At 39.3% G+C, this 17295-nt stretch overlaps 1 protein-coding gene across 3 annotated transcripts in view; it reads left to right on the top strand.

Annotated features, from left to right (window-relative positions):
• The window catches only part of BDP1 (B double prime 1, subunit of RNA polymerase III transcription initiation factor IIIB), a 79790-nt gene extending 63655 nt beyond the window's left edge, over nt 1-16135 (top strand). For all 3 annotated transcript variants that reach the window (XM_066613527.1, XM_066613528.1, XM_066613526.1), the window contains 10 exons: nt 900-1057; nt 5450-5603; nt 6107-6287; nt 7140-7191; nt 8731-8929; nt 9837-10056; nt 10828-10870; nt 11505-11793; nt 12491-12722; nt 14082-16135. In XM_066613527.1, coding sequence (XP_066469624.1) covers nt 900-1057; nt 5450-5603; nt 6107-6287; nt 7140-7191; nt 8731-8929; nt 9837-10056; nt 10828-10870; nt 11505-11793; nt 12491-12722; nt 14082-14204 — 1651 coding nt within the window. In that variant the 3' untranslated portion in view covers nt 14205-16135. The remainder of the gene's footprint in view (nt 1-899; nt 1058-5449; nt 5604-6106; nt 6288-7139; nt 7192-8730; nt 8930-9836; nt 10057-10827; nt 10871-11504; nt 11794-12490; nt 12723-14081) is intronic.
• The last annotated feature ends 1160 nt before the right edge of the window (nt 16136-17295 follow it).

Genomic DNA, 17295 nt, shown 5'->3' with positions numbered 1-17295 from the left:
TTCCTTAGCCCAGTGAATCACAAACTGTAAGCTGTGGCTCTCTGAGGAACCATGGAAACCAGCCAGAGGAGCCACAGAATCCTTGTAAAAAACATGCCACGCTATACAGCGTATAGGATTGTAGCCCTAAAGGGAAGCCATGGCCAGTGGCCTATTAGGTCAAGGGAGCCACTGGTCAAAAATGTTTTGGAACCAGTGCCTTGGCCTACAAGAACCATAACTCCTAGTGTGGCGGTGCAATGGCACTAGCAGAGTGTCAGCTGTATCCCATATATGGGGGAGTTTCTGCTTGTTGAGGCCTTGTCGGAGTAAGGGAACACTTATTCCCTTGCCTCAATTGTAAACCTCAACTGTCACCACCATGGGTCAGTTCATACCTGTGTCAGTGATATCACTGGCGCAAGTCCACGTTGACCTGTGAAGGTTGATCAGATCTGAGTTTTGGCAGGTGCCACTGCCATCAAACCCAACCTCTTTCCAAACCCAAGTATGCCCTCCACCCTGCCCCACCCTAAACTAGAGCTCTCATTTAGACCATGGCATTTATCCCCAAAAAACTATTATAGTCTAGTATGGAGCCCAACCATGAAAGCCCCGGGGCGCAGTTCTAACCAACTTTCCAGCACCAAGGCAAGGGCAATGCAGTTCCAAGGTAAGGCAACAAACATTCCCTTACCTTGAAGAAGCCTCTGCGACTGCCATCCAACTGCAGGATATAGCACATTCCCCATGGGCACAGCTATGTCATTGCGGGATAGTTGGTTAGGATTGGGCCTTACTATGTTCATAAAGCACCATTAAGTTCTATAGGACTTACTCCCTGGTGTGTTTAGGATTGCAGTCTTAATGTGTGTTAAAAATTAAAGCTAATTAACTGTGTTTTCTGTTTTTGCCTTCAGTGATTTGTCTTCATCCACAGAAAATAAAACATCAAAACTGACAAGACGCAGGTTTCCTAAACCAAACCTTAGCAAAAGTCTGAGGCTAAAGAGGAATGCTCTGAAAAAATCTCTTAATCCAAGTTTGGATGTCACACACTCTAATGAAATTCAGAATGGTAAGTCTTCATTATCGACATTAAAAGATTGTATGAAGCAGGAGGTAAAGAGCTTAATTTTGATCTTCTATTTTAAAAGTTTATGAAGTCGTAAGCATCAGGACATTTGAGATTACAGGCAAGCCCTTGTATCCATAGATTCAGTTATCTGCAGATTCACTCCCTGTGCACTCATTAACATTAACTGCTTCCTGTTAGCATTTATCTAGTTTTTGCAAGCATTCAGTGCTGCCTTAATGTCACTATGTGAATGCTTATAGCAACTTGTATAAGGAAGATCATTTTTGCCCTATAAGATTCTAAACTGTATTAATGGGCGCATGGGGGGAAGGTGGAGATAGGGTTTCCCATATCTGTGGTTTGTGTATCTGGGGGGGGGGTTGCTGTGTTTTTTTCACTTTTCCTATGCAGAATTCTTTTCTGTAGAATTTCACTCTCTTACAGCCCAATCCTATGCCTCCCCCTGATGCAGCTGCACCAAAACAGCTTGTGCTGCATTCTGGGCGGGGGGGGGGGTACGCATGGACCCAGGTCATGAGATTGGGTTTGGGAAGGGGGTTTGAATTTGGTGGATGCTGCTGTGCTGGATCCATCATTGCCCCATTCTGCCTCCCCGACTGGCTTACCTGGGTTGACTAGCCAGCAGTGGTTCATTGCTGCATGCAGGGCCTCTATGGCTTCCCTCCCAGCAGTCTGACAACACACAACTTTGTGCACTGCCAGAGATTTTTTTATAACTGTTGTAAGTCAGTCTCCACTGGCAGAATGCTAGTTGTGTCCCTGGATAGGCCTGCTAGGATTGGGCTGTAAGAATCTTACTTAATTTTTTTCTTAAAAATAACACACTGTACTTCTAGTTCTCCATTATTGCATTTTAAAGAGTGCACTGCTAAATCTAGACACTTTTGTCCCCACCTGCCTCTTCTTCCCAGCTACAGTTTCTCTTCCATATTCCCTGTCCCCTCCAACACCATATAGCAACCATAAAACTTGCAAGGGGGAAGAAGGGAAAGAAATACTTCTGTTTCCTCGCTGGATCATTGAAAATTAAAAGTTAAACAGAGATTCTTGTGAATTCAAATGAGATGATGTAGCTCCCTGTTTTCTCCTGTCCCAGCCAATGCTTCCCTTTCTTCTCTGCACCAGTTTGTGCCAGAATATTTTAAACTTAAAAGTGTTCAGGTAATTTCCATAATTTAATGGATATGTTTGTGATTGACATAGTTCCCATGCGTTTCTGTGCTCATTTTGGGTTTTTGTATGCCTTTATTAAAAAGGCATACAGAGTTTTTAAAAAAGGCATACAAAGGTATCCTTAAGAGTTTAAAAGATGATGCTGTAAAAGTGCTGCACTCAGTATGCCAGGAAATTTGGAAAACTCAGCAGTGGCCTCAGGATTGGAAAAGATTGGTTTACGTCCCAATCCCAAAGAAAGGCAATGCCAAAGAATGTTCAAACCATTGTACAATTGCGCTTATTTCACATGCTAGCAAGGTTATGCTCAAAATCCTGCAAGCTAGGCTTCAGCAGTATGTGGACTGAGAACTACCACAAGTTCAAGCTGTTTTTTGAAGAGGCAGAGGAACTAGAGATCAAATTGCCAACATTCGCTGGATTATAGAGAAAGCAAGGGAGTTCCAGAAAAGCATCTACTTCTGCTTCATCAACTATGCTAAAGCCTTTGACTGTGTAGATCACAACAAATTGTGGCAAGTTCTTAAAGAGATGAGAGTATCAGATGACCTCACCTGTCTCCTGAGAAATCTGTATGCGGTTCAAGAAGCAACCGTTAGAACCAGATATGGAACAACTGATTGGTTTAAAATTGGGAAAGGAGTACAACAAGACTGTATATTTTCACCCTGCTTATTTAACTTATATGCAGAGTACATCATGTGAAAGTCTGGGCTGGGTGAATCACAAGCTGGAGTTAAGATCGCTGGGAAAAATATCAATAACCTCAGGTATGCAGATAATACCACTCTGATGGCAAGAAACGAGGATCTAAAGAACCTCCTGATGAGGGTGAAGGAGGAAAGTGCAAAATGTGGCTTGAAACTTAACATTAAAAAAACCTCATGGCATTCGGTCCCATCAACCCATGGCAACTCATGGGCAGGAGGTCTGGTCTAGAGGGTTGAGCCTCCATTTGCCTGAAGATAACATCCAAAGTTCGCCAGTTCGAGGCCACCAGCACCGTGCGACCTTGAAGCAGCTGACAAGCTGAGCCAAGCTATTCCATCTGCTCTGAGCATGGGAGGATGGAGGCCAGAATGTGTGACCAGATCAAGAAAGAAACATCTGAATGTTGTGGTTTCTTGAAAGATAGAAACCTTCTTTCAAATTGTAAAAACCCTCTTCCTTTTCAAAACCAGGAAATGAAAGGGATTTAAAAATTGCTTGCCTATGTAAACCGCCTTGAATAAAGTCCGAGGAGAAATCTGAGGACCAAGAAAGGCGGTATAGAAATACCTGTAGTATTATTATTATTATTATTATTATTAGAAGGGGAAGAAATGGAAGCCGTGACAGTTTATCTTCTTGGGCTCCAAGATCACTGCAGACAGAGATTGCAGCCAGGAAATTAAAAGACTTGCTTCTTGGGAGGAAAGCTATGAAAAGCCTAGATAACTTAATTAAAAGCCAAGACATCACTTTGTCGACAAAGGTCTGTATAGTCAAAGCTATGGTTTTCCCAGTAGTAATGTATGGCTGTGACAGGTGGATCATAAGGAGCGCTGAGCATTGAAGAACTTCTGAAGAGCTTCTGAATTATGGTGTTGGAGAAGACTTTTGAGAGTCCCCTGGACTGCAAGGAGATCGAATCAGTCAATCCTACAGGAAATCAATCCTGACTGTTCATTGGAAGGACAGATGATGAAGCTGAAGCTTAAATACTCTGGTCATCTCATGAGAAGGGAGGACTCTTTAGAAAAGCCTCTGATGCTGGGAAAAATTGAAGGCAAAAGGAGAAGGGGTCAGCAGAGGATGAGATGGTTAGTGTCACTGAGGCAATGAACGTGAATTTGGACACACTCCAGAAGTTAGTGGTAAACAGGGTGGCCAGGTGTACTGTGGTCCATGGGGTCACGATGAGTTGGACATGACTCGACTGAACAACAACATGCCTTTATTTAGTACATAGTATTTGTTGCTGTTGTCTTAGTTTTGTCATAAATCTCTCTATACATTGAAACCGTCTCAAATCCTTGGAAACTTCTTTGAGATATTATGTTGCCTGGGAAGGCAACGATCACTGCAGTTGATATATCTTATGGAAATTTTGCCGTTTGTATGTTCATTTCACTCTGAGAATAAAGGCGTTTACTGCTAATTATAGGGGTTTAGAGGAATGGACTTTAAGTATGTTTAAGAATGGACCAGTAAGTATGTTTAAAACCAGTTTCTAAGGTTTACTTAGCTGAACCTAACATACAGTGCAGGAGAGTGTAGTGTTGGATTGGTTCTGCTATCTCTTATACATAATTAATTGGTTCACTGAAGCAGTTAATTCTTTAGAAATAAAAATATATAATTTTAATTAGGAGTTTACTTGGATTTGCCATCATTTTATGAAAATAACAAAGCAAATTATTTCAATTTCCCTCTCCAACTACAAATATTAAACCCCTTCCTGTATGTGTACTTTAAAACGCGGGTTCCTCAACTTTAAGCTAACGGGGGCCACATAACTCAGTCTTGCTTGTATGGTGTGCTAGAGCTGGTGAAGTATAGAAAATAATACATATATTTTGCATATAAGAAATTTTACTGTGGGGCTGCTTGTCATCCCTTTCTCTTGGCTGTGCTGTCTGCACCAACAGCCCTGTTCAACAGTTGCTTCATCTAGCAGGAGGAAGAAGCATGGTAGTGGGTGTGAAAAAGAGAGTGGGGGGGGGGGCTCTTGCAATCAGTTACGCCACTGGGCTCAGGCAGACTGGTCAAACTGTGTTGGGGGGGCCAGCTGTGACTCCCAGGCCTTAGTCTTAGAACCCTGCTTTAGATAATAGTTTGCAGTTAAAATATTAGATTTTTCATGTTTGTCTTACTTTATCCTCTCTTTTATGGATGTCACTGAGAAATTGTATCCAGTTGAACAAGAATATTGCTTTTATCTGAAATACATGTGTGCTGTGTACTAAATTCCTTCATTTCTGCATCCAAGCATTTTTTTTTCTATTGAGCAAAGATAGGCAATCAGTTGTCCTCCCAAGAGCTGAGCCACGTATAGATTCGCTCCTCACAGATGACCAATTATGAGTTTAAAGTTCCCCATAATTCCATTCTCTGTTTAGTAAAATCAGTTGGGGATTAAGCAGAATATGATATATATCAATCTCATTCAAATTTTGCAAACTATACTGAGTGCTGTTTAACTTTTTAAAATAACAGAAGAGCAAGTGTCAAAAAATGTTACAGAAGAACAGAAAGTTGAACTGGAACAGAATCTCCACTTGGATGAGCTACCTAAAAGCATCTCTGTGGATGAGCATGATTTACAGCCTGAAAGTGCCAGTCAAGTCATGCAGGAAAACAACACTGAAAGGTATAAATATTACTCCTGTTCTATATACTAGTACATTTGTATCTCTGCTGGGTGCTTTTTACCAATGTGTTTAAAATAGATGGTAAATTATGTTTCATAAACCAGGGGCATATGCAATACCCCAAAATTATTATAGATACAGAACTATTAAAAACAGGTACCTGTGCATTTATTGGTTTCTGTACTTACAGCGAGTTAAAAAAACACATACTACATCTTTACTTATTAATCCTTTTCATTTTCCCAAGTTACTTTTGATGCACATGAGCAATTAAACAACTTTCTTTATAGATAGTTGATGAGAGCATTTTGGAAAAAAATCATTGCATTCCTTATTAACTGCACTCATTTATGAGGCTGCAAAAGGGTGTGTTTAATCACTTTGACAAAGAGTGATCATAAACCTGAAATTGACTGTTTTGGGCTATGCAGTATAAAAACATTTTATAATATTTAACTTTTTAAACATTTTATGAAGCTGAACTGTGTTAATTTTTCAAAAGGCAGGACCTTGTAAAAGAGACTAGGGAAGGCAGATCAGAGTTAACTCCAAAACCATCTCCAAAAGCAGAATCTTGTCCTCCTCAACTGCCAAGTGAGCCCAACACAGACATTAATGTCCAATTTCCTGAAAACATTTCTGGTCCTCCTAAATGCCAGTTGTCTAAAGTTGATGTAGCACAGGTAAGAAGTCATGCTTGTTGCTTATATACTTGGAATACCTTCTTTGTAGTATTCTGGCATTTTTTTCCACATTCATTTAGTATATTCTTGATTATTGTTGTGTGTGACTGCACATATTGGCCAGCCTTCCTTGTAAGCATGTGGTCCATGCAATAATCTCTCCTTTTCCCTGTTCTTCCCCTCCCTTTTCCAAACAAGACTTCCGTGTGCTTGTTTGTTGCTACTTACTCTTCTAGATTGCCTAGAATAATGCTGTGAACTTGTGCTTTGAGTATAGAGAACTACTAAAGGGCAGGTCAGATTGTACTTTTGACAAGCATTTAGACTAACTGTCTACTAGTCATTAATGAATAAAAACACTTTGGGGGGAAAATGTTATGTGTGAAGCAGCTTTGGGCACACAGTTTTGGAACACTGAAATAATTGGAATAGTTGGAAGAATGAATGTTCTTTAAATTATTGAGCAATCTTTTCTATGAGTCATCTTTGAGAGAGTTTTGTGCTATAGGCCAAAGTTGTTTGGGTTTTTTTTTTTATAAATGAAGTAAATTATAGACAAGACTAAAGATTTTGTTCTTGCCTAGCATCATATAAATGTTTCATTTAGAGACTGCTTTTACTGGGTTGTAACTTTGCCAGTTCCCCATTTCCTTGTCGCTTTAATTTTTAGTGATTTGTGGGGGCACCCAGGAGAAGGTGGAATTATTATGTACCCTGAGAAAACATGTAAAACTATTCAGTTGGTTAAAAGTAATTATCAAAATTTTTTCACTGTTTTATAATCTCATATTTTCTGAGTGTTCAAGTTATTTGGCATGTTTAATGTTTTAATTGTGATGTTTTTATTACTAGACGGAAGCAAGCAAACATCTAAGTCTTTCAGCAACCGCAGAGATAACTGCAGGTACATTTTATGCTGTTTTATGATCAAAAGTTTGTAGCTATTGGAAACTAGCTTTTACAGAAACAAAATCATTCTTCATTTGTCAGCTGGATAAAAGAGAAACAAATACAAGCATGAAGCAATGGCTTTTTTTTAAAGTCCTGGGTATCATTAAGCTGTCATGTGTTGAATTCTGTAATAATTAGTGTTAGTGTTAGTATTGGTGTCTGGCTGTTAGTGTCTGGATGGTTATTTTTACTTATCAGTTGATGAGGATTAAAGAATCCTACTTTGGAAACAGTTCCAAGACCACTTTTGAATAACTGAGTGCTTATGCATGGTGAGGGAATGGGATTATAGTTGCCCAATATGTAGGTCTTGTCTATTCATGAGGCTGACTGAAGTGGTCACCTCAAGCAGGAGATTGGTGGGGGATTCTAACATTGGTCTACCCTCTCTCTTCCACTTCTCCTTCTGGTGGAGAAAAGAGGAGAATGGTGGGCTAGAGCGTCCCAATGCCCCAACCATTGTCATGTTCTCCACATATCCTCTTCTGCTTAACCACCCTCTTCCTTTTCAAAACCAGGAAATGAAAGGTGCAGTGGCTAGCACATCACCAGGTAAAGGGGGACGGCATATGGCATGCCACCTCAGGCATCAGGTGGTCTTGAACCTGCCTTAGGAACATAAGCACCTGTCCTCCTTTCAGCTCTGAATCTGTTGGATTGTCACACTTGGATGTCTTGTTTGTTTAGCGTTGTACTGTAAAAAATTAACATACACACAAATTGTGTGTATATCTGGTTTCCAGATATATACTGTATGAGGTATTGATCATTTGGTTTGAAACTACATGTGTTGGATATTTTGCCCATAAACTCTGTATGAACAAGAGCTCCCATATGTGGGCATTTGGTGGGTTCTTAAGGTGGAGAGGTATGATCCTCCTTTTCTGTCATGTTTAGAACTGTCCCTTCAGTTGTGATAAAAACAAGGTATTTGTGTTGCTACTGTGAACACAAATGAAAATAATAGCTATTTTAATCAGTTTTAGTACTATACATTTATAAAACTTATGTAACCCCCAGCATAGTTTAGTCAAGTTAGATAGGATTAAAGCAAGATGTTTCTGACCACTTATTTGGACTGCATGTGAGTAAGAAAGCCTTATCAAGCATATGAAACAATGCATACACTCATATTGACATTACACAAGAAACCAAATTAAATAGAATTGAACAAGGTTAGGGTTCTCTTACAAAGTTAATTGTTTGGCTACACATTTTAATTACTTTTTGGTCAATATAATATCAACAAAGACACTAAAATGAAATGTCTTTAGCAGATGTATACATGACTACAGAACTACACTGTTGGTCTGTGAGCTTTATTTGGATTATTATAATTATTTTGAGTTTCTTTTATTCTAACACTCGTTTTTGCTTCCATAAATAGGCTAGGTTGAGGAATGGGCTTTGAATTAAGCATTGTTCATAAAACTATTTTTTATATGAATGTATGTTCTTCGCTTTCTCTCTCCCCAATTTGGTGCCTTGGTAGTAAATCGCAGCATCATAGAACATCCAGAAGCAGAAGATGAGCAAACGTTCATTTTAACATTGGTGGAAATCTCAGCTAATTCAGAGGGTTGCAGTGATGGCTCTACTTCTCTACAACATGCTTCTGAAGAATTGCCTCTCACACCAGTGCTTTTCAGTCCAGATAACACAGAATCAGTGGAGCTAACAAGAGAGAATAGGTAATATGATGCTTCAGCATCAACCAATGTTAAACCTTGGAATCTTTAATGAGATAGGAGGACAGCTGTGTTGTATTTCAATTGTAGTAAAGATCCAGTTGTATCTAGAATGGTGGAAGGGTACTAGTGGTCTTGCAGGCTTCCTTCTGTGTTCATCCTGTGCCCCTCCCTACAGGAAGAATTTAACAAAACAGGAGACTCCTGTTGATTTGAACATCAGATACCCTGGGAGACAAATGTGGAATCTCCTCTATTCATACTTCTACTAATGTTGAAGGGATTAGGAGACTGTACTATGGTGCACTATCCTGGGGATCAACTAAAAAGTGAAGGGAGATTTCATTTGCCCTATAGACCTGCTTCCAGAGTTGTGTCATGCATGTGCTTTCTCTTGGAAACAGATGTGACAACAACATTGCAATAATATGTATTTGTGTGCATGTGCACATGCGTGTCTGTACACACACTATTTCTAACAACATTTTAAGAGAATGTGGAACAGATTTTCAAAAGTTTGGAGGGGGCACTTTGTAAACCTGAAGATATCTCCACTGCTTATGGCCACATGTACATGTAAACAAACTAATAAAGAATTAGGAATGACTACAGAGCTGACCGTTGATCAGTAGATAAAGCTTACAAAAACATTTAAACTTGATGAAGAACAAAGTGTAAACTGTCTGTGAGCTGAAGACAGAGGAAAACTTTTAACATAAGACTAGTATTTTTTGCAGCCTTACCCTATTTAAATTGTTACTTGGAATGAAAGTAACTTAAGTACTTTTTCAAAGTAGGATAATGAGTATTGCAGTCTTCAATCTGCTTAATATGTTGCTGTTCATGTGACTTTTAATTTTAATTAAACTTAACAGTTATTTTACAATTTAATTTGGCCAACATTATACAGCATTAGATCCACAACTGTTGAAGAAAATGCTGCCTCTGTGGACAACCCTACTGAACCAGAAGAATTACAGACAGCCCCAACAAAACATTTTACAGATCCCATTTCAACCTCTTGGGAGAGTCAGAAGAGGGATGCTGTAGCTCTTGAAGGAAGTGACAGTTGTCCTAAGAAGAAAAAATATTCCTCTTCTGCAGAAGAGAGCCTGAAAAGCTCCAATAAGGTCAGATACTATTCCAATAAATCACTAAAGTTAAATGGTAAGAATTATCAGCTGGTTATGGATGGGGTAGTACTCTCTCTGAGGGACTGAGTTTGCGTTTTGGGGGTGCTCCTGAACGAACTTAAATGCCTGGGTGATAGCCCAGGTCTGGAATGCATTTAGCTGACTCAGGCTGGTATGTCAACTCTATTATTTCTTGGATTGGTTGACTATATAATGACACTTACATGACTTTATATAGGGCATGTCTTTGCCATTATATATAGCATTTATATGTTGTGTGTGTGCGCGTGCACGCACGCACGCACACACACACCCCTATATGTGTATATATACACAAGTGCTATGTAATGCCATTTACATGGGGTTACCTCTGAAGAACATGTCTAGAAACTGCAATTAGCATAGAATGCAGCTGTGAGTGTGCATGAGCTCTACCCGCTGTTCTGACTCAGGAAAACCTGGAAGTGACATCATGATGTTGTGTGATGTCACAATGTCACCACCATGGGCACAGGGGCCCCTGGGTTCTTTTCAAGTTCTAGTTGGACATGTCAGGGATTGGCTCTGGCTCCTTCTGCATGCAAATCAGTTGGTCTGTCACTGAGTTATAGCCCCATCATGAAACTTATTATTTTGCAGAACCTTTGTCTGGTGACTTTTTCTGATTTGGAAGCACTGAGCGATAGCCTCTTCTCATTACAATTAGTTTCTGAGATCTAAATGTAAAAAGAACATTATGTACTGATTTCTGTATCTTCTTTAATGCAGGAGACCTCTCTTAAACTAAGATGCATACCAAGGAAAGCTGCTGGTAGGTGAATGTTTTCATATACAGTATGAAGAAATAGCATGTGTGACAACTTAATATAAGCCAGAGGGTGCAATCCTAACCAACTTTCCAGTACCAACATAACAGCAATGCAGCTCTGAGGTAAGGGAACAAACATTCCCTTATTTTGAGGCTTCAGTGAGTGCCACCCAACTGCAGAATGCAGCACACGTCCCACTGGCACAGCTATGCCAGTGCTGGAAAGTTGGTCAGGATTTGGGCCAGAATCTAAAGAGCTGCTGGAGCTCATGGTAGAAGTTTGCCAGTCCTGTGAAATGTCTGCCTTTTTTTGTTTGAAAAGCAGGGTCCTTACCATCACAAACTTCATCTGAAACACCCTTCAGTTTCAAATGCAGTTTGCCATTCTAAATGTGTTGCGGTTGAGGAGCTGCTGTTTGCGACATAAGTCTAAAGATTTGTGGAACTAGTTTTTTGGTTTTTAGATCCTCATTATGGACTGTTGCTAGTGAATGCTTATGGCAAGATGCTTTTATGGAGAAATGAGTCATATGGCTTTCTCTATGTAGAGTAAAATGGAACTGAGCTGAAGAAAGCCAGAGCAGTAGATTCTCCATTTCTTCTTATTAATTCAAATTTCATTGTTTTATGTCCTAAGAAAAAAGTTCAGAAAAATTGTCTGTGTCAAAGAAGAAAAATTCATCTTTCTCCAACTTGGTACATGAAACTTCAGAGCTCCAAGTTAACTGTGAACAGCTGCAATCTCCTCAGAATTTAGAGACTGTGCCATTTGATCAAGCAGCCAGTTCTGATGTGCAGGAACCGAGAATACTCCATGGAGGAAAAGCAAAAACAAGTGAACAAAGAAGCTTTGTCAATATTTGGAAATCCAAACAATCAGAACAAGTTGGAAGTGCAGTGGTCCTTCCAAAGATGCCATTATCCAGGTACTTACCTAGCAGGTGCTTTTAATATATTCTCTACCCCGGTTCCCCCGCTTTTATGTATAGTGAACACAGTAAGATCAGAATCCCTGATTTATGGCTGCTACACATACTGACAGCCCAATCATAATTAACTTTCCAATGCAGCCATTGAGATGAGTGCCACATCCTGCTCTGGGAGGAGCAGTCATGGAGGCATCTTCAAGGTAAGTGTTCCTTTATCTTGGGCCTGCATTGCAGCTGCATCAGCACTGAAAAGTTGGTTAGGATTGGGCTGTGAATATCATTTCTGGAGAGAGGCATGTAGTAACTTGAAGTCAAGTTCTTCCAGCCAGTTACGATGACAGAGACTTTGGGTTTATTGGTCCCTGTTGACTCCATGACACCTAGTGATGAGATCACCACTGGTCGTGTTAGAGTCGGCAGATGGCCGAAACAGCTCTGTATGAATCCTTTGATTCTGTGAGGTGGGGTTGGATGCCACAGAGCAGTAAATTATCTTTACCCCAATTCTATAACATGCATGGCAAAATAGTTAATCCAGCCCAGTAGAAAAAGAATGCAATTTTTTTAATTGCAAAGAAAAAATTAAGAGTGATTTTTAAAAGATCTGAATGTTCCTGTGTGGGTACTGATTAATCATTTGGTCTGCTGCGCTGATGTCATGCAGTTAACCTTGAAACTTAATTGTCTTGAATAGGCCATCTAAAAAATCTCTGGGATTTTTACCTTTAATCTGCAAAAAAGATAATATCGATGAAGAAGAAACTACAAAAGGGAATAAACAGAGTCATCAAAAACCTCTTACATTAATGCCCAAAGGCACTGCTTTGTCCCCAAGGGACAAGAAGGAGTCTCACATGAACAGTTCCCTTCCAACAACCTCCTCATCATCTGCAAAATATGAGAATGAAAGTTCCTCTACTGTTCAGGTATGAATGATTATCATCTATTGCCTGTGCTGAACCCTGCAGCAGTGAGATTTTATTGAGATGCTTTTCAGTTATGAGTGAATTGTTCTTTTGTTTTGCATATGGAAAGATGTCTGTATAGTTACAATCAAGTCATATTTATGTTTATAGGTTGGTATAAAATGCTTTACCTCATGATTAGTAGAGTGCAAGATCTTCTCCACACAGACTGCTATGCTTAAATGCTGACCAAATTTTTGTTCACCTTGTTTATCAGTAATTGACAATGATAGGCTATTCACATCCTTCTTGGATATTTTGGTTTCTTGGCTCTACCAGAGTTAATGAACTAAGGAGCTTTAACTGGTTCAAGGCTAGAGTGAACAATTAAATATCTAAGAGAAAATCTAGAAACTGAACATAAGCACATAAGAAGAGCCCTGCTGGATCAGGCCAAAGGCCCGCCCAGTCCAGCTTCTTGTATCTCATAGTGGCCCACCAAATGCCCCAGGGAGTGCACAAGACAACAGACACAATCTGTGTCCTGGTGCCCTCCCCTGCATCTGACAATCGGAGGCAGCCTGTCTCTAAAACCAAAAGCTTGCACATACCTACTCCTCATACTCATGATGAAACATTACCCTTGTAGGACTATCTAAAATTTACTCAAAGAGAGCAAACTAATTTCTTTAATTAAAACATGGCAGTAAGTAGTCTTCGGAATTCTGTTACTATGCGTAATTTGGGTGCACTGAACCCACAATACGGTATATGTGAAGTTTGAATTATAGAGAAAGCAATGCTTGAATTTCTTCTGAGAAATAAAATTATAGATGGTTCAGTTACAGCCAGCCCATCCTTTGTCTCAGATAGCAGATTGGTGGGCAGGCATCTCTATCTGCCTTTTTGCCTTCACTATCTCTCCTTCTTCCACTGGCTGAATTAGAAAAGGAAGAGGGGGATGACAGAGAGGAAGTGGAAATGGACAGGACAGGAGACTGCTAAGTTCTCTGAGTGGAAGGAGCAAGGGCTGGCACATCACTGGGTAAGAGGAGCAGCATTCGGCAAGTTACCTCAAGCATCAGGAAGTGTTGGGCCAGCTTTGGGTGCAGACAACATTTCTTTGGTTAACAACATGTTTCCTCTTATTGATTAAACAAAAAAAGTGTGTGGCTTTAACAACAAAACTTGATTTGTACAGAAAAATATATAATAAAACAGATATGCTCAGATAAGCATAATTACAGGTGTACTCGTTTGACTGACTTCTGAAACTACCATCTGGTATGGCTGCTTTGGTATTAAGGCACAACACCATCTGGCACATGCATATGTAGTAATAAATGTTAAATCTATAAATGTATTGTGTTTTTCTTTCAGTTTCATTCTGAATTATCCAAGAATGAAGGTTCTTCTAAGGAGCAGGAAAAAGACGAAGAGCCAACTAAGATCTCAGAATATTTCTTTAGTGATATTTTTATGGAAGTTGATGATTCAGAATAACTTAAAACTTACTAGATGTCTGGCATCCAACAATGCACTGAAGTAGCAAACCAATCTTTGATTAGTCACAGATTCTCACTCAGCCCTTATTTGTAATGGAATATATATAGTAAGCTTTATCTAGACTATTTTTCTTTGCATAATCTGTCACTTTCTTTAAGAAACCACAACACTTGCACATGATCAAAAGAGCAAGAGGTTTGGATGGTTGGTTGTTGGTTTGGATACAAGTTGTTTCTAGATGCATGGCTGTGCTTTCGAAGTGCAATGAAGAATAATTTGTATGACCCTAACCTCCTAATTATAATGCTAATGTTTGTGGGACTGGTTGTACATTATTTAACTTCTTTTTGCGAAGTCAGCCTTGATGAAGAGTGAGGTCATATTTATCTCAGTAATAAGGAAATTCTGAACATTTCAGTGTGTAATAAGTACAGAAAGTATTTTTAGTCCACTTATGTATTTTTATTAAAAATGCATTTGTAAATTGGTTCATCGTAGCAATGTTTAGTTACTTTTGAGTGTATAGAGATAAATGTGAAAATTGTATTTATTTGTATGTATTAAAGATAATTCTTCCAAGTTAATTCTGTCTGTCCCAGACACAAGAAGGGATTTAACATTACTCTAGTTCCAAGCATTAAATTCTAAATCAAAGCTTGAAACAATGAGCAGCAGTGTATGCTTTTTTTAACTCTTCATGTAACACTATAACACCACTGATAAGGAATAAGAGAACAAGATCAGCCCCAATAATGAGAGAACAATACCATGAGAATTATTGGCTTAAAAATCATTATATGTTTGAGGGAATGGTTTACCCTTTTTCTTATCTGTTTAGGTTTTTGTCTCCTAAATAAGTAGCTCAAGATTTTGCCAGAAGATGTATCCTCCATTTATCATTGCAGGGAAACCTGTTTAGAGCAACTGCACATGGTTCAGTCTGAAAAACGTATCTGAGAGCTGTTAGTTGCATTGAACTAATGATCTGATACTAAATTCTGGTTGTCTCTATAGAGACAATTATAGATAAGATACATTTGCCTCCCAGAAAATGTAACATCTGTGAAGTATATATTTTCATTTCCAATTGTTTGATAGTACATACAGTTTCTGCAAATCTATTTTGTGCTTTTGTCATCCCAAGATGAAATTGACATTTACAATGTTTGATAACATTCATATAACTTTTTTAAGACTTTCATTGTTTTTTGCAAAACAAAAGACCATATAGCTATTGGTAGCAAGTCAGTATCTCAACTCTTAGACAAATCTATGTTGAGCTATAGTTTCAGCATTGTGTTTTTTTTAAAAATGTTGTAATACCTAATGGGAGCCCTAAAAAGAGCAAGATTAGCTCGGTTGCTGGGATTCATTTACTAAATGAATATATTTAGATTAATGGTCTTTGAGAAGTAGTTAATATTTTTCAGTGATAAAGATGCAAGGGAAATCAGTTCTAGCATGGAAAAATAGGTTGCATATAGGAAGTATCAAATAATGTAATTTTAAGAGGCTACTGGAATAATGAAAACATACTCATGTAATATTTTGGAGTAATTGAAACTACAGGGCAAAACATATTTTTCACAAATCACATAAGCTGAGCTATAAGGTGCCTTATCTTTCCTTGTTCAATGGAAAGGACAAGAGATACTGTTTTTCACCATAAACCATGATCTTTTTGTTTTTTTGAAGTGTATTTAATTTCAGAAAAGGGTACAATGCCTTTCTGGCATGAATGTCATATACCGTAGTGACAGAAGAAAACTGAGCTGAGAAATGTTTTAAAACTTTTTTAAAATGAATTGCTTTTACTGAAGAGTTTGACACTTATTTTTGAACTGTGTACATATGTAAGCTTTCTGCTTCAAAGAAAGCAGTCATGTTATATATGTAAATTATGTGAATAAATAATTTCTTAACACTTGCATGCTGAGCTTTTCTTTAATGGCAATAAAGGATACAGTGAGTGGTGTGGGAGTACCTGCTATGAAGCTAAGTGGGTATGAATCTCATTGGATGAGAGACCACTGCACGCCCCATGGAAGAGCATGATACAGTAAAACCCTAAGATCTGATGAGAATTGGTTACTGTTTACAATCAGGATTTGCCTTCCATTTCGAAAATTTAATTTTCCTTTTCTGGCCTAATAAGAACATAAGAACAGCCCCACTGGATCAGGCCATAGGCCCATCTAGTCCAGCTTCCTGTATCTCACAGCGGCCCACCAAATGCCCCCGGGAGCACACCAGATAACAAGAGACCTCATCCTGGTGCCCTCCCCTACATCTGGCATTCTGACTTAACCCATTCCTAAAATCAGGAGGTTGCGCATACTCATCATGGCTTGTACCCCATAATGGATTTTTCCTCCAGAAACTCGTCCAATCCCCTTTTAAAGGTGTCTAGGCTAGACGCCAGCACCACATCCTGTGGCAAGGAGTTCCACAGACCGACCACACGCTGAGTAAAGAAATATTTTCTTTTGTCTGTCCTAACCCGCCCAACACTCAATTTTAGTGGATGTCCCCTGGTTCTGGTATTATGTGAGAGTGTAAAGAGCATCTCCCTATCCACTCTGTCCATCCCCTGCATAATTTTGTATGTCTCAATCATGTCCCCCCTCAAGCGTCTCTTTTCTAGGCTGAAGAGGCCCAAACGCCGTAGCCTTTCCTCATAAGGAAGGTGCCCCAGCCCCGTAATCATCTTAGTCGCTCTCTTTTGCACCTTTTCCATTTCCACTATGTCTTTTTTGAGATGCGGCGACCAGAACTGGACACAATACTCCAGGTGTGGCCTTACCATTGATTTGTACAACGGCATTATAATACTAGCCATTTTGTTCTCAATACCCTTCCTAATGATCCCAAGCATAGAATTGGCCTTCTTCACTGCCGCCGCACATTGGGTTGACACTTTCATCAACCTGTCCACCACCACCCCAAGATCTCTCTCCTGATCTGTCACAGACAGCTCAGAACCCATCAGCCTATATCGAAAGTTTTGATTTTTTGCCCCAATGTGCATGACTTTACACTTACTGACATTGAAGCGCATCTGCCATTTTGCTGCCCATTCTGCCAGTCT

This window comes from Tiliqua scincoides, chromosome 2 (genome assembly GCF_035046505.1).
Source record: "Tiliqua scincoides isolate rTilSci1 chromosome 2, rTilSci1.hap2, whole genome shotgun sequence".
In the NCBI taxonomy this organism is placed as follows: domain Eukaryota; kingdom Metazoa; phylum Chordata; class Lepidosauria; order Squamata; family Scincidae; genus Tiliqua; species Tiliqua scincoides.
This window is presented reverse-complemented; position numbering and strand designations above follow the sequence as displayed.